The sequence below is a fragment of the Dermochelys coriacea genome, chromosome 14, assembly GCF_009764565.3.
Source record: "Dermochelys coriacea isolate rDerCor1 chromosome 14, rDerCor1.pri.v4, whole genome shotgun sequence".
Classification (NCBI taxonomy): domain Eukaryota; kingdom Metazoa; phylum Chordata; order Testudines; family Dermochelyidae; genus Dermochelys; species Dermochelys coriacea.
In genome coordinates this window covers 39,426,699-39,453,752 of record NC_050081.1, presented here as the reverse complement: position 1 = coordinate 39,453,752, position 27,054 = coordinate 39,426,699, and the positions used below count along the sequence as shown (strand labels likewise).

The 27,054-nt window shown below is 57.5% G+C and overlaps 2 protein-coding genes across 7 annotated transcripts in view; both read left to right on the top strand.

Moving 5' to 3' along the window:
* The first annotated feature begins 588 nt into the window (after positions 1 to 588).
* The window catches only part of LOC119842584 (H-2 class I histocompatibility antigen, Q9 alpha chain-like), a 37,363-nt gene continuing 10,897 nt past the window's right edge, over positions 589 to 27,054 (top strand). For 2 of the 5 annotated variants that reach the window (XM_038370938.2, XM_038370936.2), the window contains exons 1-2: positions 596 to 732; positions 13,204 to 13,485. In XM_038370938.2, the coding sequence (XP_038226866.1) occupies positions 669 to 732; positions 13,204 to 13,485 (346 nt within the window). In that variant the 5' untranslated portion in view covers positions 596 to 668. Of the gene's footprint in view, positions 733 to 13,203; positions 13,486 to 27,054 lie in introns of all 5 variants that reach the window. The other 3 variants (XM_043497231.1, XM_043497230.1, XM_038370937.2) reach the window with 3 other exon arrangements.
* On the top strand, positions 757 to 25,883 carry LOC122456680. Of its 2 annotated transcripts, XM_043497239.1 has the most exons (3): positions 19,037 to 23,892; positions 24,364 to 24,458; positions 24,519 to 25,883. In XM_043497239.1, the coding sequence occupies exons 1-3, from the start codon at positions 23,199 to 23,201 to the stop codon at positions 24,540 to 24,542; spliced, it is 813 nt and encodes a 270-aa protein (XP_043353174.1). In that variant the 5' UTR covers positions 19,037 to 23,198; the 3' UTR covers positions 24,543 to 25,883. The 2 variants fall into 2 exon arrangements, with proteins under 2 accessions (XP_043353173.1, XP_043353174.1); XM_043497238.1 differs by lacking the exon at positions 24,519 to 25,883 and adding an exon at positions 757 to 3,433 and having other exon boundaries at positions 23,178 to 24,457.

Genomic DNA, 27,054 nt, shown 5'->3' with positions numbered 1-27,054 from the left:
CATATTTATGCCGGGATCTGTCATTTTCATTCCATGCATCTGAAGAAGTGGGTTTTTTACCCACGAAAGCTTATGCCCAAATAAATCTGTTGGTCTTTAAGGGGCCACCGGACTCCTCGTTGTTTTTGTGGCTACAGACTGACATGGCTACCCCCTGATATTGTGAGTCTCGCTATCTTTGGTGTTTTCGTCAAGCCCCAGCTCCTGGAGTCACGTGAGCAGGGGCGACTCTCGGCCTTGCTTAGTCAAAGGGACGTTTCCAGCCCTTGGCGTTGTGGAGAAAAGTTCCAAGTCGTGACCCAAGAGCAGCCTGATGGCTGGGAAAGGCCAAGGGTGCAGTGGTCTCGGGGGGCGGGGCCTAGGGTGGGGGCGGGGCGCCGCCACGGTGCACGAGCAGTGGGCGGGGCCTCAGGGGTGGGGGCGGGGCGCTGCCCGGGGATCCCCGCTGCGCTCATCCCTGCTCAGACTTTCGCTTTCCCGATTCCAACCTGCCCGGCCGGGTTCTGCCCAGCGACCGGTGACGGCAGCGGGCCTGCGCGTCGCTATTGGCGGGCGCGTTCCCCGCTCGGCCAATCCGTGCCGGCGGGCGGTGCGCAGTATAAGTAGCGGGCAGCGGGCGGCGGGGCGCAGTCTGTGCGGGGCTGGTGCGGGGCTCGGACCGGGCGGCGATGGCGATGGCGCTGCACCTGCTGGTGCTGCTGGGGGCTGCGGCCATCCAGGGGGGCGACTCCAGTGAGTAGGGGGGGGGGGCCGACCGGACGTGGGGGGTGTCAGCAGTGCGGGGCTCTGCGTTCCGACCGGAGGGGGGGTCGGACCGGAGCGGGGGGTCCGGTCGGTGCTGGGCCGGGATACCCCCAGCGGGGGCTGCTTCTTGGCACGTCGCGAGTTAGCGCCCAGCCAGGCTCGTGGCCCCGTTGTGCTCGGCGCTGCACAGCCCGGCGCGGCCCCGGGGGGCTCACGGGGGGGGGAAAGGTCCAGGCTCCAGAGACCATCCCAGCCCGATGATAACGCTCATGCCGATCAGTAGCTAACAGGACTTCGGGGTCTGTTGAAAGGTGTCCGGGGTCCCGCTGTGGCCGGCAGGTCCCCGCTGCCCGCCCTGCCCCGGGGCTGGGGGGGATCCCCCGTGCCAGGCGCTGCCCAGGCTGCATGTTCCCGCAGCTCGGGAGAGGACGGGGCTTTCCCACGATCCCTGTGTGCAGAGCCCAGGCCCCTAGTCACAGGGAGTAACTTCACCCCCCCAACAAGAGTTATGGGGGGATGGGGGAGAGAGGCCCCTTGGACTCCCCGACCTCTAATGGCGTTAGTCAGGGCTCAGTTTGGGGGCGAGTGCCCATTGCAAGGCACCGAACAGCTGCTGCGTTAGTGCTGTTGGGATCTCCCGGGATTGCTGGGGAGGAGCTTCGGGATCCCCATGGGGTGTGTGGGGAGAGGGGCGGGGCAGGTCCTGCTTTTCCTGGCATGGACGTGACTGTCCCATGGCCCGAGAGTTCCCCATGCGGCAGCAGCTCAGACCCCGGGGAGCTCAGGAGCCCATAGCCAGCTGGGTGAGGCTGCGGGGTGGGTTTGGGGGTTTGTTTGAAGTGGTTTCAGGCGCATGGTTGCCCTTGCATCACTGCAGTGACAGGCTTGGTTTGACTTAAACAGGGTTTGGCCCCAGGGCAGCCTGGCCCCACGGGGTTGAGTCACATTAGGGTCCAGGAATGGAAATGGGGGGTCTTTGCATTTGGTGCCCCTGGAGCAAAGAGATGGGAGGTCCCCTGGGTCGCACCCAGTACTGGTGTAACTCCAGTTGCACAGAGCTTTGGCCTGGGGCCTGTAGGGCTGGGTGTGTGCGCAGAGAAGGACGTTAATGAAGATCAGAGTGCGTCTGCCTTTTTTTAATGACGTTGAATCCAGCGCCAACTCCCATCCGTGCCTGGCCAGGCCCTGTTCACTGAGGCCGTGTCTACATGGCACACCTCACACCGGCATGCCATGCTGCTGTAGGGCACGTGGTGTAGCCGCTCTGTGTTGCCAGGAGAGAGCTCTCCTGATGACAAAAGAAAAGTATTCCCAACGAGGGGCAGTAGCTTGGTCGGCGGGAGAGCGTTATTTGACTTAATAGGGTCAATAGAACGGGCCTTTCTAGTGGGGTGGGGGGAAGCCAATTTAAAAGTAAAGCTCCCTGCTCTGCTATCATTGTCCTCATAATTTGTGATTGTCTTGTGCCAGGAACCTCCATCATGGTCCAGGCCCCTATTGTGCCGGGTGTGATACAGACACAGCATTCAGAGACTGTCCCAGCTGAGTATGAGATGAGAGAGGACTATAGACCAGTGGGGAGCTACTAGGGAACCAGGAGACAGCACTGGCCAGCTGTGGGCTCGACGCTCCAGTGGCCTCACCGTTATCTGGTTTTTAGGCACCTTGGCAGAGGAGAGCGCTGAGGAGGGTGTGGAGGGTAACGAGGTAGCTTTGCGGATGTTTATGGGGAGCTCCTCGCAGGCGTGAGGGGCAGCATGGGACACAGGACGAAGGGGCTTGTTTGCAGATTTAACAAGTGGCTGATGGAGGCTGGGATCACGGGCCCATCGGAGGTGAGGGTTGACATTTCGGTAGCAAATGAGAGAGTGGGTGGGGATAGGCCGTGAAGGGCTCCCAGTTGAAGACAGGCAGTTGATGTCTGTCTGATGTGATGGAGGAGGAGCCAGCGGCACGATGCACAGAGAGCTGACATAGATCAACGCCCTAGAAAAATGATCTTTTCAGCATGTTCTGAATGGACCTCAGCGGGGTGAGACACGTTTGTCTAGCCCAGGTAAGAGGCTGTTGCAGCAGTCGAGATGCTGAGAGCCTGGACGAGAGTTTTAGCTGTGGGGTGGATAGGAAGGGCCGTGTCTTCGAGATGTTCTGCAGAAGCAGTGAGCAAGACTTGAACATAACTTGGATGCGAGGACCTGGAGAGAGATGTGAGTCCAAGATGATGCCCAGGTTATGGGCCTAAGTGACAGGCAGGATGGTGGCGTTGTCCAGTGATTGAGAACAGAGGTAGCAGGGAGGACGTGGGGGGAAGATTGGGAACTCTGTTTTAACCAGACTGAGCTTGCTCTGATGACAAGACATCTACAAGGAGACGTCAGAGACAGGCCAAGATTGTCGTTTGGACAGAAGGCGAGAGGTCTGGAGTACAAAGGCAGATCTGTGAGTTGTTAGCATGGAGTCGGTAGCTGAATTTGTGTTTGTGGGTGACTTTGCCCGGAGATAAGGTGTAGAGGGAGAAGAGAAGGGGACCAAGGACAGAGCCCCACAGACAGCTGGAGGGGAGCTGAGGAAGATGCTCTGGCGGTCATGGCGAAGGAGTGGTTAGAAAGTTTGGAGGAGACTGGGGAGAGGACAGCGCTAAGGAAGCCAAGGCAGACAAGATTTGTAGAAGTGACTGGTGTCAGAGGTGCCTGGCAGGCCAGGGTGGGTGAGGATGGAGCACTGAGTGAGAGTGTTGGCTAGGAAGAGTCATTACAGACTTTGGCAGGAGCGATTTCCGTGGAGCGCAGGGGGTGGAAGCCGGAGTTGGGAGGATCTAGGATGGAAGTGGGGGACAGGAACTCCAGACAGTGATTGCAGAGGCATATTCAATGAGCTGAGAGATGAAAGGGAGAAGGGGCAGTCGCTGGAGAGGCAAATGGAGTCAAGGGTCTTGATGATGAGACACCAACGTGTGTTTGTGTTGTGAAGGGGAAGAGCTGGAGGGGAGTGTGGTGAGGAGATCAGGAGATGGGAAGGGGTCAGTGGAGGGGTTAGGAGGAGAGCAGATGAGAAACGTCTTCCTCTGCGAAGAGGGAGAAGGAGGCAGGAATTGTAGGATGGGAAGGGAAGGTGACCTGAGGGGAGGGTTTAATTGTGTAAATTTTTCTGGGAAGAGATCCATCCTGTGCAGAGTGCAATGGGGACAGGAGGTGGGGAGGGTTTGAGGGGGGAGACAAAGGTGGAGAAGAGGCAACTGGGATTGTGGGTGAGAGATCCAGCGAGGCTGGAGAAGTCGAGGTGTGTAGGAAGAAAAATGGCAGAACTGAGGGACGGGAGAGCGAATCTGTAGTGGAGGACATCAGCCTGTCTGCGAGATTTCTGCCAGAGACGCTCTGCAGTGTGAGACAGAACTGGAGGAAGCGGATGTTGGGGGTGAGCCGGAGTGGGAGCTGGCAGGGCCAACCTTGCACTGGGACAGAGGGTCAAGAGAATTAAGGATGGGGGAGAACGAATCTCAACAGCCTCCTTCCAGATGCTGCCATGGTGTCCTCTTGCACTGAGGACATTTCTCCGGGGCAGGCAACTCCAGTTATTAGGAAGTAATATGGGGGATTCGATCATTAGACACATAGATCGCTGGGTTTGTGATGACCGGGAGAACCGCAGGGTGACTTGCCTGCCTGGTGTGAAGGTTGCAGATCTCTTGAGACGTCTAGAGAGACTTGTGTGCTGCGCTGGGGAGGAGCCGGTGATCATGGTACATATAGGTACCAGTGACCTAGGGAAGGGTAGGAGAGAGGTCCTGGAGGCCAAATTTAGGCTGCTAGGTAACTGATGGAAGTCCAGGACCCCCATGGTAGCATTCTCTAAGATGCTCCCAGTTCCATGCGCAGGGCCAGTTAGACAGGCAGAGCTGCAGGGTCTCAATGGATGGATGAGACGATGGTATAGGGAGGAGGGGTTTAGATTTATTAGGAAAAGGGGAAGCTTTTGGGAAAGGGGGAACCTACACAGGAGGGATGGGCTCCACCGAAACCAAAACGGAACCAGATTGCTGGCACTTAACATTAAAAAGGTCGTAGAGCAGTTTTAAAACTAGGGGCTGGGGGAAAGCCAACAGGTGCAGAGGAGCATGTGTCTCAGACAGAGACATCCCTTAGGGGAGGGTCTATTAATGGAGATTATCTATGTCCTAGTAAGGAGGGGAGGATGGAAGATGACAAAATACGGGTAGGATCTGATGAGAAACTGAAATGAAAATAGTCCCATTCAATTACATCACGTAATGGCAGACTGCTAAAAAGTGACAAGTTTTTAAAGTGCTTATATACCAATGCTAGAAGTCTAAATACTAAGATGAGTGCCTTGTGTTAAATGAGGATATGGATATAATAGACATCACAGAAACTTGGTGGAATGAGGATAGTCAATGGGACACAGTAATACCAGGGTACAAAATATATCGGAAGGACCAAAGGGGTCGTGCTGGTGGGGGAGTGGCACTATGGGAAAGAGGGTTGAGTCAAATGAAGTAAAAATCTTAAATGAACCAAACTGTACCATAGAATTTCTATGGATAGCAACTTTAATAATAAGAATCTAGCAGTAAGGATATATTACCAACAGGGTGGATTTGATTTAAAGCAAATGGATTTAAATCATAGTTTAAATCACTAGTCAGGAAGACTCTTTAATCATGGATTTCTACATAAGTGTATTCTTGTTGGTTGTTATAACCTTAATACGTATTATTCACAACTCAGATAGATGTAGGTTTCATTTTTAGAAGGTACACATTATACATTTTTAAGTGATTTTTTTTTTAAACTTTTCAGATTAGTTTTACAGCTATATCAGAAAATGAATGATTGTTTGTTTGGTTATTTCATTTACCAAAGATAATTGAAGCAGATAGTTCACCTCTCAGTGACTTCATACATATCTCCAATTCAACAGGTTAATCATTAATATTTGGAGGATTTTCTTGCCATCCTGTATTAGGAGGAGAACATCACCAGACAGACATTTAAACTGTTTTATTTAACTAAAACAGCAACGTTATGTCGTCTGGATTTTTTTCTTCAACAGCAAACATATAATATTTTAACAAAACAAGCATATGAATTTTTGAATTTAGTTAAACATTCAGGTTTTTTTAAAATCAGGTTTGTTTTTGTTAAAATTGTTTTTAACTAAAATAGTTCAATGAAATATTTAAAAAAAAAACAAAATTAAATTTATGATGTCTGCCAGGTCAACATGAGACATTTAAAATGTTGGCTTCTGCAGCTAACTCAGTCATCTGCACCTTCATTTTCCTCTTTGTTCATAATCTGGAAAATTATGCTTTCCTGCTTTGTCAGGTCCCAAACGATTTCTGTTTGGAATGAATTAGTCCAAAGGAAGAAAATATTTTTTTCTACACCGGCAGAAGAAGCTACTGCTGTTAAAAGTGAGATGATCACTTCAACAGTCTCTGAATCCAAGTGCTTAAGTGACTTCCACCAGTTCACTGGTGTGACTGTCTTTAAAACATCATCAGCGAACATCTATTTCTTGAATGATTCACCTTCGCTCTGAAGTTTATTATAGTTGGCGTTATGGAGGGATGATTGCTGGATGTCCATGTCATTGCCAACTCCTCTTCTTCAGCAGTTAAGGTTTGACCCTGGTATTGAGAATATTTGCAAGAAGATGAGCTGGAGATGGTGCTTGTCCCATTTGTTTTTTTTAATGCTTGTAATTTAACTCTGTCATTGCATATTTCTCTTTAAGATCTCACTCAGTTCCTTCCAAATTTCAACAGCATCAGCAATAAAACAGCGATTTCCCTGCATTTTGTTCACGGCTACGGAAACAGGCTTCAGGTTACTCAGCATGTGTTCGACATTTCTCTTAAGCCCAGTGTTGAGACCTTTGGCTGTGACAGGGCCATCTATTTTTTCACAATTTTGTTCACAGACTGTCATTAGATTAGTCCAGTTCTTGATCTAGTGCTCAAAACAGTCCACTGCTGAGTTCCCTCGCACGTCTTGTGGGAGAGTTAGCTTGCTTCCTCCCACTCTTTTCAGAGCAGCTGCTGCAAAGTGGTTGTTATGGAAGTATTTTGCTATTTCAACAACATTAGCCTTTATTTCTGGAACACCAAAGTCTTTGGCTAGGCGGTGCATCAAATGAGCACTGCAACCTTATGTTATTAGCTTGGGACTCTCTTCACTCTTTTTTCTAAATTTCTTCTCATCTTGGATACATTTGCAGCATGGTCTGTGACCAAGCTGCGTACTAGATATTTGAATTTTTTTCATAGTTTTTTATAGCTTTTACCCTTGCTTCTTGTCAGTATTCTACTGTGTGTGCATTTCCTGATGTAGCAATAGTTTCTGTAAGGAAGGCATTCCCTACTGTTGTCACACAAACACATACAACAGGATCATTGTGGACATTGCTCCACCCATCAAGACTCAGGTTAACAATGTCACCCTCTAGATCTTTTGCACACTGCTCAATTTCACTTTCATACACTTTATCCAGCAATTTGCCTGTGACATCTGCTCTGTTGGGTGGACTGTATCCTGGTCTTAATGACTGAACCATGTTAATGAAGCGTGGGTTCTCAATCAGACGGAAAGGAGAGTTGTTTGCATAAACAAAGTGGGCAGTTTTTTTCATCAATTACCTCTTTTTGTAATCTGCTGGTTCTTATCACAAACTTATCCATGGTTGTTTCTGGATGATAGAAATTTTTTTTTTCTTTTTGCTACAGTTGATATACTGTGGCTATGTGACATGCATGATGTGACTGAAACACTATCATTGGCAGATAACTCTGAAACTATAGAAAATGATGGTGATCTTGAAGGTGGATAGTCTTCAGAATCCTGTATGTTGAGGATGGATTCTCCTAAACAAAATAAGTCAATGTGGTTATTTAATTATTATTACCATATTGCTCATTTAGTATTACTCATTGCTCATTCACCGACACTCAGTACTACTTTAAAGGTGAAATTGTAAAAGGAAGATCTGCCTATATCAGCTATTTATTTTTTATCACAACTGCATCTAAAACGATAGTACCATAGAGTAACAACTCTATTTTTTGTTCAGCCATGAGAATTCAAGAATAGTCCTGAAGGAAGACAGGCAGTCCTTAAGAAAGAAGTGTGAAATAAAAAGTTTACTAACCTGAAGATCCTGCATGTTCAGACATGTTCCTTCTCAGGGGAAGCCGCGTTGAAGATGATGAAAGGAACACTTCTCATGGTGTTTCATTCGGGCAACTAGGCCTTGCATTTTTTGGTTGCCCTGTTTGCATTTTGCATGCATGCCCGTCTTACCCACAGGTAGAGGAACTTCATTAAAATTCCCAAACTGAGTCTGTTTTACGGCCTGCTGCCATTACAGGTTTTCCCTTCTAGTGAGAGAATGGTATGGTAGATCTCAGATCAATGAAGGCTACACTCAGAAAGACCTCAAGACTTCTGAAATATGCTGCTCAAACAGTTTCACTTTTGTTTCTACTGCCTGTCCCTCCCTTTTCACATTTATCTCCAGACTACTTCTCCTTCTCCAGATCTATTCCGCCCCCAACAATCTTCTATTCATTGAACTTTTTGAAACTTTGCACTTTTAGAGAGAGGTAAGGGATTGACTCTGTGTACACAAATTTGCAGAGGGACAATAGGGTTGAGGTCAGTTATTTCTCACCTCTCTCTACATATTTATTTAAAAAGCTTTTTTTTTTTTGCTGTTAACAAGCATGTTATCTTTGGAGACACAGATCCACAGTTTGAGAACTGCAAAACTAAGCAGCTCTGATGATATCTTCTAGACTGAGCACTGAGTCCCATTGGCTAAATAGAAAGGTTAATCTAAATAATCTATACAGAAGCCCCTGGAACCCCATAAGATTGAGCTATTGGAACTCATTTACAAAACTTTTCTTAAATGTTACATGAATATTTTGTCTTCTACTATAGAATTAGAATTTATTATCCCTATTCCGTGATGAGATAGGTGTTTTCCTCAAAGCATTTTATCAAAAAAATTTGATTTAAATAAAATCTGATTTTTTTTTAAATTATTTTTTAAAATCACAGATTTTTATTCACCCTGATTATCAACCACCTGACCAGGATGGTGATAGTGACTGCGAAATGTGCAGGGAGATTAGAGAAACTATATAAAAAAAAAAATAAAATAAAAAATAAAAAAATTAAAAACTCAATAATGGGGATTTCAGCTATCCCCATATTGCCTGGGTGCATGTCACCTCAGGACGGGATGCAGAGAGTTTCTTGACACCTTAAATGACTGCTTCTTGGAGCAGCTAGCCCTGGAACCTACAAGGGCCAGAGGCAATTCTTGATTTAGTCCTAAGTCGAGCACAGGATCTGGTCCAAGAGGTGACTATAGCTGGACCGCTTAGTAATGGGGACCATAATATAATTAAACATCCCTGTGGCAGGGAAAACACCACAGCAGCCACCACAGTAGCATTTAATTTCAGAAAGGGGAACTACACAAAAATGAGGAAGCTCATTAAACAGAAATTAAAAGGTACAGTCCCAAAAGTGAAATCCCTGCAAACTGCATGGAAACTTTTGAAAGATGCCGTAATAGAGGCTCAACTTAAATGTATACCCCAAATGAAAAACCACAGTAAGAGAACCGAAAAAGTGCCACCCTGGCTAAACAAAGTAAAAGAAGCCATGAGAGACAAAATGGCATCCTTTAGAAAGTAGAATTTAAATCCTATTGAAAAAAATAGAAAGGAGCATAAACTCTGGTAAGTGAAGTGTGAAAATATAATTAAGAAGGCCAAAAAAGAATTTGAAGAACAACTAGCCAAAGAATCAAAAAGTAATAGCAAAAAAAATTTAAGTTCATCAGAAGCAGGAAGCCTGCTAAACAACCAGTGGGGCCACTGGACGATGGAGGTGCTAAAGGAGCGCACTCAAAGACGATAAGGCTACTGTGAAGAAACGAAATGAATTTTTTGCATCGGTCTTCGTGGCTGAGGATGGGAAGGACATTCCCAAACCTGAGCCATATTTTTTAGGTGACACATCTGAGGAACTGTCCCAGACTGAGGTGTCATTAGAGGAGGCTTTGGAACAAATGGATTAAACAGTAATAAGTCACTGGGACCAAATGGTATTCACCCAAGAGTTCTGTAGGAACTCCAATATTAAATTGCAGAACTACTAACTGTGGTATGTAGCCTATCATTTAAATCTTCTTTTGTACCAGATGGCTGGAGGATAGCAAAAGTGATGCCAATTTTTTTAAAAGGCTCCAGAGATGATCCTGGCAATTACAGGCCTGTAAACCTGACTTCAGTTCCAGGCAAATTGGTTGAAACTATCGTAAGGAACAGAATTCTCAGACACCGAGATGAACACAGTGTGTTGGGGGAAGAGTCAACATGATTTTTGTAAAACGAAATCATGCCTCACCAATCATCTAGAATTCTTTGAGGGGGTCAACAAGCATGTGGACAAGGGGGAATCCAGTGGATATAGGGCACTTAGACTTTCAGAACGCCCTTGACAAGGTCCCTCACCAAAGGCTTTTAAGCAAAGTAAGCTGTCATGGGATAAGAGGGAAGGTCCTCTCATGGATCGGTAACTGGTTAAAAGAAGAAACAAAGGGTAGGAATAAAGGGTCAGTTTTCAGACTGGAGAGAGGTAAATAGTGGTGTCCCCCAGGGGTCTGTACTGGGACCAGTCCTATTCATCATATTCATAAATGATCGGGAAAAAGGAGTAAACAGTGAGGTGGCAAAATTTGCAGACAATACAAAACTACCTAATATAGTTCAGGCCAAAGCAGACTGCAAAGAGTTACAAAGGGGTCTCACAAAACTGGTGGACTGGGCACCAAAATGGCAGATGAAATTCAGTGTTGATAAATGCAGAGTAATGCATGTTGGAAAACATAATCCCAGCTATACATGTAATGATGGGGTCTAAATTAGCTGTTACCACTCAAGAAAGATCTCGGAGTCCTTGTGGATAGTTCTCTGAAATCATCTACTCAAGGTGCAGGGGCAGCCAAAAAGCGAACAATGTTGGGAATCATTGAGAAAGGGTTAGATAATAAAACAGAAAATACCCTGTTGCCTCTCTATAAATCCATGGTACACCCACATCTTGAATACTGTGTGCAGATGTGGTGGCCCCATCTCAAAAAAGATGTATTGGAATTTGAAAAAGTTCCACAAAAGGGCAACAAAAAGGATTAGGCATATGGAACAGCTGCTGTATGAGGAGAAGTTAAGACTGGCACTTTTCAGCTTGGTAAAGAGACAATGAAGGGGGAATATGGTAGAGGTCTATAAAATCATGATGGGTGTGGAGAAAACAAATCAAGTGTTGTTTACTCCTTCTCATAACACAAGAACTAGGGGTCACCAAATGAAATTAATAGGCAGCAGGTTTAAAACAAAGAAAACGAAGTATTTCTTCACACAACACACAGTCAACCTATGGAACTCCTTGCCGGAGGATATTGTGAAGGCCAAGACTATAAGAGGATTCAAAAAAGAACTAGATAAGTTCATGGAGAATAGGTCCATCAACAGCTATTGGCAGGGATGGTGTCCTTAGCCCCTCTTTGCCAGAAGCGGGGAATGGGCGACAGGATGGATCACTCAATGATTCCTGTTCTGTCCATTCCCTCTGGGGCACCTGGCACTGGGCCACTGTTGGCAGACGGGATACTGGGCTAGATGGACCCTTGGTCTGACCCCGTGTGGCTGTTCTTGCGAGGTTGGAGCCCTCACCGTGGAGGTGGGAGATGGGGGTCCAGTCCCCCTGCTCCACTGATTTGATAACTAGTTGGCCAGAGAGGAGCAGCATCAGCAGCCCTGCTCGCCGGATCGGGCCCCTAGGCTCCGAACAAAGGGGAGTGAGAGGGAAAGTGGCTGGTGCTGAGGTGGGGACACGGGGCCCTCCGCAGCTGGAGGAGCGGAGGGGAAGAAAAGGGGGAGCTCTGTCTCCGGTTAGCTCCAGCTGGTCTCTCCCAGCTCAGACGTAAGGCAGGACTGTCCCTGGCGTGTGTCCAGCACCCAGTGCAGAGGGGCTCTGGTCTGTAACTGGTGCCTAGAGAACAGGGCCCCGATCCTGCAGACACCGTGTGTAACGTTACTCAGGTGAGGGAGGGTCCACGTGGCAACTCGGCAGGGTCTGAGCCCCTGACACGCTGAGGACCTAGTGGGACCAAACAAGCCTGCATCAGCCTGACCCCCAGGCCCCGACCCCCAGCTGTGTAACTTCACTGAGCAGTGTCTGATGACGGGGGAGACGGGACACTCACAGGGGTGAAGGGACGTGGGGATTCAGTTTCTGCAGCACCAGACCCTTTGTCGGGGAGCTGCAGCCCTTCCCCCCCCCCCCCGACCCTACCTGTGGGGTGAACCTGATGGCAGGGATGGGACATCAGCCTGTGAGCTCCATGGGGCAGGGCTCATGCAGTGCCTGGCACAACAGGGGCCCCAATCCCTACAGGGGACCTGGGGGGCAGGCGCAGCGTGAATCAATGATCAATTGTGTGCACAGCTGGGGCCCTGGCTCCCCTCCTGCAGCTTGGGCACATTCTCCCCACAACCCCCCCACCCAAGCTTCAGCTCCTGCATCTCCTACCCCCCCTTCTCCTCCTGCTCCACTCACCCCTGGGGGCTCCTCCTGGCACAATGTGCTGAGCTCCCCCTAACCTCTCTCTCCTACCAGCCCAGCGACCCATAACCACATCCTCCTCCTCACACCCCCTCCAGCCTGGTGCCCTCTGCCCCTCCCGCTCTGCAGTCCTGCCCCCCCACACTGCCTTCTCTGTCTGCTCCCCTCCCCCTCCAGCTCTGCTCCTGCTGCCCCTCCCCCCCGCAGTCCTACCCCCCTGCACCCCCTCCTCTCTCTGCTCCCTGCCCCCTCACACCCCCTCCAGCCCTGCTCCTGCTGCTCCCCCTCCTCTCTCTGCTCCCCTCCCCCTCCAGCCCTGCTCTCCCTGGCCTTCCGCTTTCTGCAGTCGTACCCCCTGCACCCCCTCCTCTCTCTGCTCCCGTGCCCCTCCCCCCTGTACAGTCCTACCCCCTGCACCCCCTCCTCTCTGCTCCCCTCCCCCTGCCCTCTCTGCAGTCCTACCCCCCCACACTGCGTCCTCTCTGCTCCCCCCTCACACCCCCTCCAGCCCTGCTCCTGCTGCGCCTCCCCCCTCTGCAGTCCTTCCCCCCGCACCCCCTCCTCTCTGCTCCCCTCCCCCTCACACCCCCCGCCCTGCCCTCATGCAGGACCCCTTTCCTTCTTCCCACTCCCCTGCCGCCCCCCCTCCTCCCAGGGGAGTGTCCTCCCCCTCCCCCTCCCCCTCCCCCTCCCGCGGCCGGCCTCGCCCCCCCCTCGCGGCCCTGCGCCCCGCCTCCCTCCCCCGGCCCCCCCCGCGGTGCCCGGTGCCGGCGGCTCTGACCCCCCCTCTCCCCCCCAGGCCCAGGCCCAGGCCCAGGCCCGCACTCGCTGCGCTATTTCTACACGGGGGTGTCGCAGCGCGGCTCGGGGGTGCCCGCGTTCAGCACCGTGGGCTACGTGGACGGGCAGCTCTTCGTGGACTACGACAGCGAGACGGGGCGAGCGGAGCCCGGCGCGGCCTGGGCGAAGCGGCGGCTGGACCCGCAGTACTGGGAGCGGGAGACGCAGATCTCTCGGGGCGAGGAGCCCTGGTTCCGCGAGAGCCTGGAGACCCTGCGCGGCCGCTACAACCAGAGCGGGGGTGAGTGCGGGGGCCGGCCCCTGCCCCGGACCGGACACGGGGCTCGGCCTGCGGGGGGCACCCGGCGGGGCGGGGGGAGCGGAGGAGGGGGACCCGTGGCGGGGGGAGGGGACAGAGGGACCCGGCGGGGCGGGGGGAGCGGAGGAGGGGGACCCGTGGCGGGGGCAGGGGACACAGGGACCCGGCGGGGCGGGGGGGTCGGGGCGGGCGGAGCGGAGGAGGGGGACCCGTGGCGGGGGGAGGGGACAGAGGGACCCGGCGGGGCGGGGGGGTCGGGGCGGGGGGAGCGGAGGAGGGGGACCCGTGGCGGGGGCAGGGGACAGAGGGACCCGGCGGGGCGGGGGGAGCGGAGGAGGGGGACCCGTGGCGGGGGGAGGGGACACAGGGACCCGGCGGGGCGGGGGGGTCGGGGCGGGCGGAGCGGAGGAGGGGGACCCGTGGCGGGGGGAGGGGACAGAGGGACCCGGCGGGGCGGGGGGGTCGGGGCGGGGGGAGCGGAGGAGGGGGACCCGTGGCGGGGGCAGGGGACAGAGGGACCCGGCGGGGCGGGGGGAGCGGAGGAGGGGGACCCGTGGCGGGGGCAGGGGACAGAGGGACCCGGCGGGGCGGGGGGAGCGGAGGAGGGGGACCCGTGGCGGGGGCAGGGGACACAGGGACCCGGCGGGGCGGGGCGGGGCGGGGGGTCGGTGTGGGGGGAGCGGAGGCCAGACCCCCCCCCGGTCGCGCTGTCTCACGTCGCGTGTTGGGATCCGTGGAGGGTCAGTGCCGGGCGCTGCTGCCCTGTCCCGGGGGGGGGCGGGGGGCTCTCTGCTCCACTTGGGGCCCCCCCGGTCCCCGCCCCGCCCTGAGAGAGCAGCAGTCAGAGCTAATTCCCTGCCTGTCCCCGCCCCGGGTGCCTTGGGGCCCTGCCCCCTTAGCGCTCCCCTCTGGGGCTGCTCGAACCCCCTCCTGACCCGCGTGGCCCACGGGCCCTGCTGTGAGACTGTCCAGCCCGACCTGCTCCGACGGACACCGCCCCCCCGTGCTGAGAGAGGGGGCTCCGCTCGCCCGCCCCGAACCCTGCGCTGGGGGGCGGCTCTCCTGCCCCTGCCCCCGTGCTGGCCCCCTCCCAGCTCGTGGGACCCCGGCCTGAGTCCTGCCCCCTGGCAGCGGTCCTGGCGGCTCGGCGCCGGAGCTCGGGCTCTCCCCACCAGCCGGGGGTGCTGCTCAGCCCCGTCCCTGCTGAGCGCTGCCCCGGGGGACTCTGCGCCCAAACGGTCCCGATCCTGCGCCCACTGTTTTAAAATCCTGCCCCTTTTTTGCCAAAACGGCCAATACAATCCTTCCCGTTCCAATTATGTTTTGGAATTTAGTTCAGAATACTTGTCGCAAGTATGTCGGTGACAGGAGAGACGACAAAGATTCAGGAAATTGGTCTTTGACGCCTAGATTCCTTGCTAGGCCTATGGTAGAGACCGCGGAGTGATTCCTGTAGACTGAAGTACAGAACCGGTTTCCTGCCCCCCTCGGAAGCAGCAATGGCTGGGGGGAGTCAGGGCTAACGGGGGAGCTGAGGGAGAGGGAACTCATTGCTGGGCGTGAGTGAACCGGGAGGGTTGTCGGGGGTGCCTGGGAGAAGTATGGAACAGATTTTTGGGGGGGCGTGGGGGATTGCAGGGGTGCCTCCCCTTGCAGAGCCCGGCTGACCCCCCCAGCCTCCCCCATTCAGTGAGGTACATCTGCCCCGTCCCCATGTGGCCCTGCACCCACCCGTTCCCATGTGGCCCTGCGCCTCCATTCCCATTCACTCTGTCCCCCCACTAGCCCTGCTGAGCCCAGTCCGTGACCCCTGAGCAGCCCCGTTTATCCCGCTCTGTCTGTCCCGCCCCATATCCCCAGCCCCCAACCCGGCCGCTGGCTGCGCTGGCGCCATAGCAGCTCCTGGTGGGCTGAAGGTGTAACTGCAGCGCCTCGCCCGCCGAATGCATCTTCTGCAGAGAAAAAAAATCTGTCTGTGTGGGGGGGACGTGATATCTGCGTGTGCAGGGGCAGAGCTTTCCCCCAGCAGCGGTGTGCAGAGGGGGCTGGGGCTGGTGGGACAGTGGCGGCAGGCACCAGAGGCAGTTCCTGCCTGACCCTTGACCCCACTTAACTGCCAGCCGGAGAGAGGAAGGGGACCCAAACTGAGTGGCGGGGGGAAGGGATCCCATGAGTGAGCCCCACCCCCCACCTGCCCCTCTGCGGCTGGCTCGGACAGGGGGCTTGGCTGGGGCAGCGTCGGGGTGGGAGGTGCCTGGCGAGGGAGCTGGCCTATGTCCCTGGGCAGGGAGCGGGGCAGGAGTTGGGGCAGGGTCCCCCCCTCAGTCAGCAGTACCTGGCAGGGTCCCGTTAGTCTGCATGTGGGTTTCGGTGGGCTTCAGCCTTTCTGCAGTGTCCCCCCCCCGGCCATCCCCCCCCAGGCGCCCAGCTCACAGCCGAGGGGAGCAGGAGTTGGGCCTGACACACAAACACTCCTGTGGGGTGCGGGTCTGTCTGGCCGTTGCGCCCTCTCGGGGATGGTGACGCTGCAGCCTCCTTACCCCGGTGCCCCCCCACAGCCCCCTGTTCCCCCCCGCAAGTTCCCTCCTACCCCCCCACAGCTCCCTGTTCCCCACAAGTTCCCTCCTACCCCCCCACAGCACCCTGCTCCCCCCACTTTCCTCCTACTCTCTCTCACAGCCCCCTGCTCTCCCCCACAGCCCCCTACTCCCCCCGCAAGTTCCTCCTACACCCTCCCACAGCCCCTGCTCCCCCCCGGTTCCCTCGTACCCCCCTTACACTCCCCTGCTCCCCCCCCGCAAGTTCCCTCCTACCCACTCCCACATCCCCCTGCTCCCCCCCAATTCCCCCAGACCCTCTCACAGCCTCCTGCTCCACCCCCTGGTTCCCTCCTTCCCCCTCCCACAGCCCCCTGCTCACCCCACAAGTTTCCTCCTATCCAGTCTCACAGCCCCCTCCTACTCCTCCACAGACTCCTGCTCCCCCTGGTTTTCTCCTACCCTCCCCCCACAGCTGCCTGCTCCCCCCATTCCCTTCTACCCCCTCCCACAGCCCCCTGCTCCCCCCTGGTTCCCTCCTACCCCCTCCACAACCCCCTGCTCCCCCCCTGGTTCCCTCCTGCCCCCTCCCACAGCCCCTTCTACCCCCTCGGTTCCCTCCTACCCCCCCACAGCCCCCTGCTCCCCCCCAGGTTCCCTCCTAACCGCTCCCACAGCCCCCTGCTCCCCCCACAAGTTCCCTCCTACCCCCCTCACTGCCCCATGCCCCCCCACAGCCCCCTGCTCCCGCCCCCAAGTTCCCTCCTACCCGGTCCCACAGCCCCCTCCTACCCCCCACAGACCCCTGCTCCCCCCGGTTTCCTCCTACCCTCCCCCAGAGCCCCCTGCTTCCCCCATTCCCTTCTACGCCCTCTCACAGTCCCCTGCTCCACCCCCAGGTTCCCTCCTAGCCCACCTACAGCCCCCTGTCCCCCCCTCACAGCCCCTGCTCCCCCCAGTTCTGTCCTACCCCCTCCCACAGGCCCTTCTACCCCCCCGGTTCCCTCCTACCCCCCCATCACAGTCCCCTGCTCCCCCCTGCAAGTTTCCTCCTATCCCCTCCCAAAGCCCCCTGCTCCTCCCATTCCCTCCTACCCCACCTACAGCCCCCTGCTCCCCCGTCCCCTCCTACCCCCCCACAGCCTCGTGCTCCCCCCACAACCTCCTGCTTCCCCCTCCACAGTTCCCTCCTACCCCTCCCACAGCCCCCTCCTCCCCCCACAAGTTCCCTCCTACCCTCTCCACATCCCCCTGCTCCCCCTGGTTCCCTCCTACCCCGTCCCACCGCCCCTTCTAGCCCCCCTGGTTCCCTCCTACCCCCTGCTCCACCCCCAGGTTCCCTCCTACCCCACCTACAGCCCCCTGCTCCCCCTCCCACATCCCCCTGCTCCCCGTCTGCAAGTTCCCTCCTAACTGCCCCACAGCCCTGAGCTCCCCCCACAGCCCCCTGCTCTCCCCCCCCACGTTCCCTCCTACCCCTCCCACAGCCCCCTCCTACCCCCTCCCACAGCCCTCTTCTTCCCCCAAGTTCCTTTCTACCCCCTCCCACAGCCCCCTGCTCCCCCCCACAACCCTCCTGGTCACCCCCAAGTTCCCTCCTACCCCCCCACAACCCCCTATTCCCCCCCAATGCCCGTGGTTCCCCCCCAGTTCCCTCCTACCCCGCCACAGCCCTGTGCTCCCCCACCTCCCCCCTCTGGTTCCCTCCTACCCTCCCACAGCCTCCTGCCTCCCGCCCCGCAAGTTCCCTCCTACCCCCTCTCACAGCCACCTTTTCCCTCCTCCCCCCCCACAGCCCCGTGCTCCCCTCCCACGGCCCCCTGCTCCCCCCCAGGTTCCCTCCTACGCCCCTGTCACAGCCCCCTGTTGCTCCCCTGGTTCCCTCCTCCCCCTCCCACAGCCCCCTGCTCCCTCCCGCAAGTTCCCTCTTACTCCCCCCGACGGCCCTGTGCTCCCCCCCAAGTTCCCTCCTACCCCCTCTCACAGCCCCCTGCTCCCACCCCAGTTCCCTCCTACCCCTCCCCACAGCCCCGTGCTCCCATCCCAGGTTCTGTCCTATGCCCTGCACAGCCCCCTGCTCCCCTCCCCACAGGTTCCCTCCTACCCCCTCTCACAGCCCCCTGCTTCCCCTCCGGCTCCTGGGTGGGGGGCTCCCAAACTCCCACCTCTCGCCCTGGGGTGAGGGCCCCCCCAGCAGTGGGGGTGGCAGGTTCCCAGTTGGTGTCTCCCACACACAGATCTACCCCACCGCAGTTAGCCGCGGGGCGGCACCCCGGGGCCAGTGAGCGAGACTGAGCGGGAGGAAGAGGCGATAATCCCCGGTGCTGAACGCGGGGGCTGCAGCCCCCGCCGTGACGCATGGTGCTGGCGGCCCCCCCAGGCAGGCTCCTCTCGTGTGCACCCACGCGCCCCGGAGCTGGGGCTCTGGCCTGCTGTGTCCCTGCAGCACCTGCCCCACAGGGTGCTCTTGTCTCCGGTGCCAGCCCTCCTGCCCAACGGGGGGTCGGGGGGGCAGGAGGCAGGGGGGCGTCCCTGCCAGCTCGCTAGGCAGACAGGGCTCTGCAGGGGGAGAGGCCCCAGCGTGTGTCTGCCCACCCCCCTAGCAATGGGGGCTTGGGGGGGAAGAGGGCAGCTCTCCTGTCTGCCCAGCCCCCTAACAGTGCGGGCTGCAGGGGCAGGGGTGGCCTACGCAACCTGCTACTGATGTATGGGGGGTCTCTGTGCTCCCTCCTACCCGCCCATGCATCCCCCAGGCTCCCTCCAGCCCTTCATTCTCCAGTCCCATGCCCCTCGCTAAGGAGGTGCTGGGGGACAGTATCTCCCCACTCACAGCCCCCCATCCTGGGAACAGCTCCCAGCACTGAGCTTTAAGATCCCCACCCCGAGGGATCCTGGCCCTGCTGCCCCCCCCCCCGAGCTGCCTCCTCTCCCCCACCCAGGGCAGAGCCCTGTGGGGCCTTGCGAGGTGCCTCCTGGCCAGGGGAGCCCCAGGGAAGGGGCCTGGGCTAGACTGGCGGGGAGGAGCAGGGCCGGTGGGGGGCAGAGGTGGGTGTGTAATTGGGGCTGGGGCCCTGCAGGGAGGCGGTTCCCGAGGAGGGGTCTCCTGGGGGCTGGGAGGGGAGGCTGGAGATCAGCGTCCCGAGCGCTCAGACATCCCGCGTCAGGCCCAGAACCCTCGTGAGATCGGCTTCGGCAGCGCAGGATTTTACACCACGATTTCCTTCCGTCTGCGCGTTCCCCGACGCCGTCCCCAGGGCTGCGCCGGCTGCAGCTCCCAGGCGAAGCCGGACCTGCCAGTCGCTGCCCGGAGGAGCCGCCAGGCTCCCGCTCTGCCCCCGGTGCTGCAGGAAGGTCCCCAGGGTGCTGCTGCTACAGAGCAGGACGGCGTTTGCCTTTCTAGCTGTGTCCGCGCACCACCCGCACGGGGGAGCCACAGGCCTGGTCCCTCCGAGAACCCATCGGTGCCCTCACCCCATGGAGAGCCGTGTGGAGGAGGAGAGGGATGGGGGGCTGCCTGACCCCCCCCCTCGGGCACCTGGCTGGGGGGTCTCTGTGTGGGGGTCTCTGGGATTCAGACCAGGAGACGGAGAACAGGGAAAACCCCTCCAGCCGGGATCCTTGGAAGCCCCGTGTAGACGGGCGGTGGCCAGTTCAGAGCGACCACCCGAGGGAACGTCTCACACAGACGAGGAGGAGCCAGGTCAGAGCAGCAGCGACACCGCTCGGCAGTGTCACCCCTGAGGCTCCCAAACCAACCTCGTCTTCCTCTCAGCGCGGCCTCGATAGACGGGATCCAGGAGGAACGGGTGCGCCCCTGAGAGACGGAGCAAGGGGGCTAAGAACCAGCCTGAGCCAGAGTTCATTTCCTCTCCGGAGGTCGATGGAGCACGGACGCCCCTGCTCAGGACACAGGATGGGGGAGACGGAAATCCTACGGCCCCTAACCAGGAGGAAGGACACAGCGCTCTGGAGACACCGCGAAGCAGCCCCCGCATCCCTCAGAGCTCCTGCTGCGTCCCGTGCTCTGCTCAGCGGGACCGGCCGGCCTGTGTGAATCCGGCCCCCTCACATACAGTGAGTGCTTTGGTCTGGGGGCCCCAGAACGACTCCCCTGGCAGCAGCCGTCCGTTCTGACTCCCCTCTGGACGCCCTGCGGGGCTCAGCCGGAGCCGGGGCTGCAACGCAGTGACCTGTCGGCATGTGCAGTGGGGTGCCGAAGGCAGCTGGCCAGGCCGTAGCGACCCCAACTCCCCTCCCAACACTTGGATGAGGCCAGCTGGGGAATCGGTGGGAAGGCAATGGGCGGCAACTCAGAGAAAGCAAAGACGCCCCTGGCTCCTGCCAAGGCCCACAGAGGGGCTATAAATCCTGCTCCAAATCCAGACCCTCTTTCCCAGCATCCAGACCAGCCGTTCAGCAGGTGAGACAATCCTGGCCACTGCAGGGAAAGTGTCTGCACCCGGAGGTGGCTGATCTAGGGGGACACCCACAAGGCAGCCTCCCGTCCCAGACTCTGTGTGACTCGCCGCCAGAGCAGACTGGTCGGAGCAGTGCACAAGGGGTCGTTTCTCCAGTGTGCGGATCCTTGTTCTCTAATCCCCGCGCCAGGTGTGTTCTGCGCTGTCCAGAAAGCGTGGGCGCTGGTTCTGCCCAGATTTGCCCCTTCTCCCTCTCCCCCGGTCCCTCAGGAGAGGGGGGCGCAGGTGGCTGTCCCTCATCTCCTGCAGACGGGGGCCTTAGGACTAGTCCAGCCCCAGAGAGGGAACGGGGCCTGTACTCCATCCTGTCCCTGCTCAAGGAGAAATCGGGGCAATAGGACCCTGCTCGGTCTGTAACGTCGCTGGGAGAGCCCCAGGAAGCCCCGATTCAACACAGACGTTTAAGTCCCTCCCTGGCGGTGATCAGCAAAGGGCTTGTCTGTGCTCCATGGACCTGAGAGACGCAGCCCCCTGCCCACCCCTTTGGTCAGCGTCACCGCAGAGCTCGGTGTCACCTCTGCCTCCCAGCACATCCGGTTCAGCTCCTCGCCCATCGGCTTCGCCGCAGCCCCAGGGTACCTGCCAAGGGTTCGATGTCGGGGTCACTGCCCTCAGACAGGAAGGGGTCACCTCTGGCCATCCTCAGCGATGCTCCAGCCAGAGGGTGAGCGGCACAAACCACTTCCCAGGTGCTCTGGATCCTGGGACCGCAGGTTCGTTCTGCGCCGGGAAGAGAGACACCTGGGTCCCACGCCGCGGAGAGCTCACCTGGGGGTGGGAATGACCCACAGTCTCACAGGGGTTATTGCTCAGGAGAGATGGGACAATTCCCTGCTTTGCTCAGGACGGCCAGCAGCCAGCGAGAGGTCTCAGCCTGCCCCGGTGTCACTGCTGGGGGGGGTGTTGTGTGTGGACACACTGCGGTGACCGTGCTCACGAGAGCGCCCCAGTGGTTCCTGCTGTCCCTGCCCACTCACACCTTGGGGCGTCCGACCAGGAGAGTCCGGCTTCCCCGGAGCCTCAGCACCTCTCGTATGGGGTTCAGCGCCCGTCGTTTCCCATAGCTGGGCCGGATAGGAGAGTGCTACAGGCAGTGCCAGGTGGGGGCAGGGGGCACTCGCGTGGAGATGAGCTCAGTATGGAGCAGGGGAGGGAGCCTGGCATGAACTGGCTGCAGCGCAGGGGGATTGGCTGCGGATCCGGCCCTGTCCCCAGGGGTGAACAGCTCCCGACTCCGAACCGACACCACCGCAGTGCCCTGCGTCCGCGAACAGGGCGGGCCGAAGTGGTCACGCCAGCAGGAGCAAGCCGACCCTCTGATGTCCTGTGTGGAGCGAAGCCCCCAGCGCGTCCGAGCTCGGCGCGGTCAAGGAATGAGACCTGGCGGGCGACGCAGGGAAGAGCTGGCTCAGGCGCCAGGAGCCTGCACCCAGACGATCCTGTTCCTAGTCAGGAAATTTCCAGTCTCCCCGAGAGACCTGTTTGCCTCTGACCTAAGCTGCAGGGGTCCCTTCTTTCCCAGCTGAAAGAGGGGCCCAAGGGTTATAGGCACAGAGGGCGTCTCCCGGGGTGATCAGTTGGTCCCCTGTATGGCTGCCCCCTGCCACCCAGAGCTAACGGTGATCAGTTTATGAATGGGATCATGGCGGGGCTGCTTGTGACGGCAGGGACAGGACTCGATGATCCAGCAGGTCCCCTCGTCCCACGTCCTGTCTCTCCAGGGGCTGAGGAGGGAGAAGGCGCCGGTGATATCAGCAGCTCCCTATTGGCCAAGAAGGCCCTGTTTCCCCGATCTCAGCCTGGCTCAGTCTGACCCCCTTGTCCTCCTTTAGGACAGGATGTGCTGTCCCAGGGACCGCTCTGTTCCCCAGAGCCAGCGCACCCCAGACTGACAGCCTGGCTTTCGAGCGGCCCCATGTGATGCTTACATGGCGTCATCTCTCTCCGCTGGCGTCCAGGAAACCTCCCACAGGGTCCGCCGGACCCAGAACCGGGGGCCGTCCAAGCTGGGCTGCAGGAGACGTAGCTTCTCTGCTTCTTCCCCAGCTCTAATGCAGCTCTTGGAATTGGGACCCAGGGCTTGGCAGTCTTAACGTCATGTCAGGGGGCTGATGTCTCTCCTTCTTACTCACATCTCTCCCCAAGCAGGCAGAGTGTCCCTCAGGACGATGTCCCAGTATTTCCTCTCCATCAAGGAGGCCTTCCTCGTAGCCCTCCTCTCCCCCCCGGGGGGTGTAGAAGTTCGGGGCCTTATCCCTTTAGGATCCGTCCTGCGCGTTCTTTGTTGAGGTGCGTTGCACACGTCCATTCCCGTGTAGGTCTGTGTGCACCCGAGCACCGCGGCTGGAATTTCCCCCCTAGTGGTACCCATCGGGTCGGCTCTGGCACCCCCCGGTGCCGTGCGCTCACAGTGCAGGTATAAGGGGCCCTGCCAAGCCCGTGCCCTTCAGTTTCTTCTTACCGCCCATGGCGGCTGTTGGAACTTCCCTCCTGGCTTTGGCCAGTTTTTCTCGTGGTTTTCTCTGGTTTCATCGTGTATGTTGTTAGTTAGTTGGAAGTCGTTTTTAGTAATGCGAGTGCTTGGACACCTGTCCCCTCGCTGGAGAGCCTGTCCACTCCCCGGGGCCGGGGTACGCCTCGCTCACTGGGCTTCAAGCCCTGCTCTTCCTGCGGTAAATCCATGCCAACGAGTGACCCGCACTTGAGCTGTCTCAGGCATTTGGGGGCAGCTCAGAGGAAGGGTCGCTGTCAGATCTGCAGGGAATTCGAACCCCCACCTGACAGATGGGGCAGCGGGACCGAAAGTTCTCCTGATGGAGGCAGCATGAAGGCCGGCATCAGACCTGAGATCGGACTTGGCACGGAGCAGCTCCGCTTCGGTGCAGAGCATGGCTCCCGCCAGTCGGGGCTTGCGGCACCGCCCCCCTTCGCCGGTGCCCAAGGACAGGCACTGCGGGTACTGAGACAAGAGCTGCTCCCCGGTACCGAAAGGGGCCAGGCAAGGAGACCAGGACAGTGTGAGAGCTGCGCCAGGCTGCTCTCCCTTGCTGGCACCGCTGCAGCCGCCACTAAAGACACCCATGCCGGCCACGTGTACCCCGCCAAGAGACATGCCACCTTCCTCCAGGCAGTGTATCAGACACTTCATATACCATCCACCCCAGGGGCGTACGCGGCAGCTAGAGACCTGCTGATGCTGCCAGTACCAGGGTCCCTGGATGTCCTGGACCTGGCATCGCCAGCACCATCGGGTGGCAGAGAGTTCTCACCCGGCCGTAGAACCGCTCTCCAGGGGAAACCCCCTCGGGTCACTTCGCCCAGGGTGTCCGCACGGCACTGGGAGGGTGGGCACCGCCATGGTCTCCTCGCTTCTCCTCTTCCTCGGAGTTGGACGTGGGGTCCTGTTATTCACACTGTCAGGACCATCCACGCTCTCCTCTGTGGCCATCTTATGCAGCAGGGACATCTAGTGCAATGGTGCCCCGAGCACTGGGACCGGGGGGCCAACACCCATGCAGGGGGCCTTTCTGGAACCCGTGGAGGTTTCCCCTGGGTCAGGGCACCGGCTCGCAGCGCTCTTACTCGCTGACGTCAGAGAGCAGCGCCCCGCGGTACCGCACCGCGAGACACCAGACCCGAATCCCGGTGCCAAGCAACTGAAGCAGGTTCCCCACTCAGAGGAGAGAGCAGAGCCCTTACTAGCTTTACCCACCTCCTCCTCTTCACCGGATGAGGCGCTGGTGGCCCCAGCAGTATCCCCACCCCAGGGTGAGCACAAAGCCCACCAGGACTTAATGAAGCGAGTGGCTCAAATCTGGGTGTCCAGGCGGAGGTGGTGAAAGAGTCACTCAGGCCTTCCCGGATATCTGGGCAGCAGATATCGTCGCTCGTCGCTCTTCCTCTACATGCGGCGATCATGGAGCCCATTGCAGCTCTGGCAATTTCTCCTTAGCTTTCTCCTTAGCTCAGCCCCACTCTGTCCCAGGCAATCGATTCCAGCTCACAAAGCCTCCCTCACGCCTAAGCGAACGGAGCGGGAATATTTTGTACCTCCCAAGAGCTGAGAATTTAATTCTCACACCCCTGCCCCACAGCCCAAACCAAAGGCAAAAGATCCCCCAAAGTTGGCCTTGTTCAGGAGGAAAGCCTCCTCGCCGGGGGATTGCAGCTCCCCATAGCGACCCGGCAAGCCTGGCTGGGTCGCTGTGATTTTAACAGATGGGAAGCGGTGCAGAAATGGCAGGACATGCTCCCCCAGGGCGCCCGGCTGGAGGTCTCTGCCCTTGTGCAGGAAGGGAGAGCAGTGGCGTGGGCCTCCCTGCAGGCAGCCCTGGATGTCGCGGGTTCTGTGGCCAGGTCAGTGGCCACGGCTGTCACCATGTGCAGGAGCTCGTAGCTACAATCTTCGGGATTTCCACAGGAAGTGCAGCAGACGACCCAGGACCGTCCATTCGAAGGTTCCTCACTCTGGTCAGAGCAGACAGACACCAGGCTGCAGGGCCTTACAGACTCGAAGGCAGTGCTGAAATCCCTGGGTTTACACTGACCTGCACAATCTGGAAGGTGCTATAGGCCCCAGCAATACGGGTGATGCTATTCTTCACCGCTGGTCGTGTCTGGGCGGAGGAGAAAGAACAAGGGGTTTGGGTGCAGGCCTCCTCTGCCCTCCTCTTCCACGGGGCCATCACCTTCGGCTCCTCATCATTTCGGCACCTCGAAGCTCTCGTTTTGACAAGGCGCTCACGGATGATCTACAAGTCCCTGCACACCAGGACTCAGTCACCCCTGTATTTTCCAACAGTCCTATTTCCTCAGTGCCTGGAAACACATTTACCTCGGAGCGCTGGGTCCCAAACACAGTGGAATCCGGGTATAGCCTCCAATTTTTGTCTACCCACCCTCCCCGTCCCTCTTCAGGGACCCTTCTCACAAGCATCGGTTGGAGCAGGAGGTACAATCCCTCATTCGGATGGGAGTCGTGGAAGAGGTTCCACACCCGCTAAGGGGAAAGGGGCTTTATGCCCGTTACTTCCTCATTTCCAAAGCCAGGGGAGGTCTCAGACCGATCCTAGACCTTCCTCGGCTCAATCACTGTCTCAAAAAGTGGAAGTTCCGCATGGTCTCCTTGGCTTCCATCATCCTGTGGCTGGATCCAGAGGATTGGTCTGCCGCCCTCGACTTGAAAGATGCATACTTCCTCATATCAATTTTCCAAGGCCACACAAGGTGTCTAAGATATGCAGTAAACCAGACCCATTACCAATTTGCAGCCCTGCCATTCGGTCTGTCGGTCGCCCTGGCAGTCTTCACCAAGTGTATGGCAGTAGTAGGGGCCTTTCTGAGAAATAAGTCCACGTTTTCCCATATCTCAACGATTGGCTGATCAGGTCGCTCCCAAGCGCAGGTGCAGACCGACATCGACTTCATACAATCGACCTTCCAGGCTTCGGGTCTACTGATAAATGTACACAAGTCGACACTTATTCCTGTGCAAAGAATAGAGTTCACTGGGGCAATTCTCAACTTGGTGGAGGTGAAGGCCCTTCTGGATTACCGCTTCTGTACAATCTCGTCCCTGGTAACGTCCCTGCAGACACACCCGTCCCAACTCCTCGGCCACATGTAAACGCCTGATGGCGTGGTTTGACACGTGAGGCTGAGACTCGGACCTCTCCAGGCCTGGCTGGCCACGGTATACTCCCCTTCCAGACATCATCTGAGCTCAATTCTCACCATACCATCTCGAGTCCTCGACTCATTGACATGGTGGTTAGCCTGCCGCACTGTCAGTGCGGGAGTATCCTTCATGAGGCCGCGACCATCCGCATATCTGGTCTCCGACACCCCCCTACTCCCAAGGATACCTCAGGTCTATGGTCTCGAGGCGCTTTCACTCCATATCACTATCTGAGAGCTCAGGGCAGTCCGTCTGGCCTGTCGTGCTCTCGGCCCACATCACGAACAGGACAGTCTCGGTTCTGATGGACAGTACAACAGCCATGTCCTACATCAACGGGCAGGGCAGAGCTTGCTCTTCCCCCTGTGCCGGAGGCAGCTCGTCTGTGGGGTTTCTGCATCACACGTTCCATCGACCTCGAAGCCTCTTCTCTACCAGGGGCGCAGAACCAGCTGGCGGATCGTCTCCGCAGGGCCTTCTCCAATCCCCACGAGTGGTCCCTTCCCCCAGATATTGCCATGGACTCTTCCACAGGCAGGGATTTCCCCCATAGACCTGTTTGCCACCCAGCCATGCCAGCAGCTCTGCTCCCTGAGGGGCCACAGCCCCTTACAGACGCCTTCTGCAGACATGGTCAACTTCCCTGTTCTGCCTTTCCCCCCATTCCGTTGATACACAAGGTTCTGACAAAGAGCAAGCAGGACCGAGCTCAGGTCATCCCGATAGCCCCAGCGTGGCCCAGACAACACTGGTGTATCACGCTCGTACTTTTGGTGGAGGCCCCAATCCGGCTCCTGCTGCACCTGGACCGGATCACTCAGAACCACGGCCAGCTGCTCCTCCCAAACCTTAGCTCTCA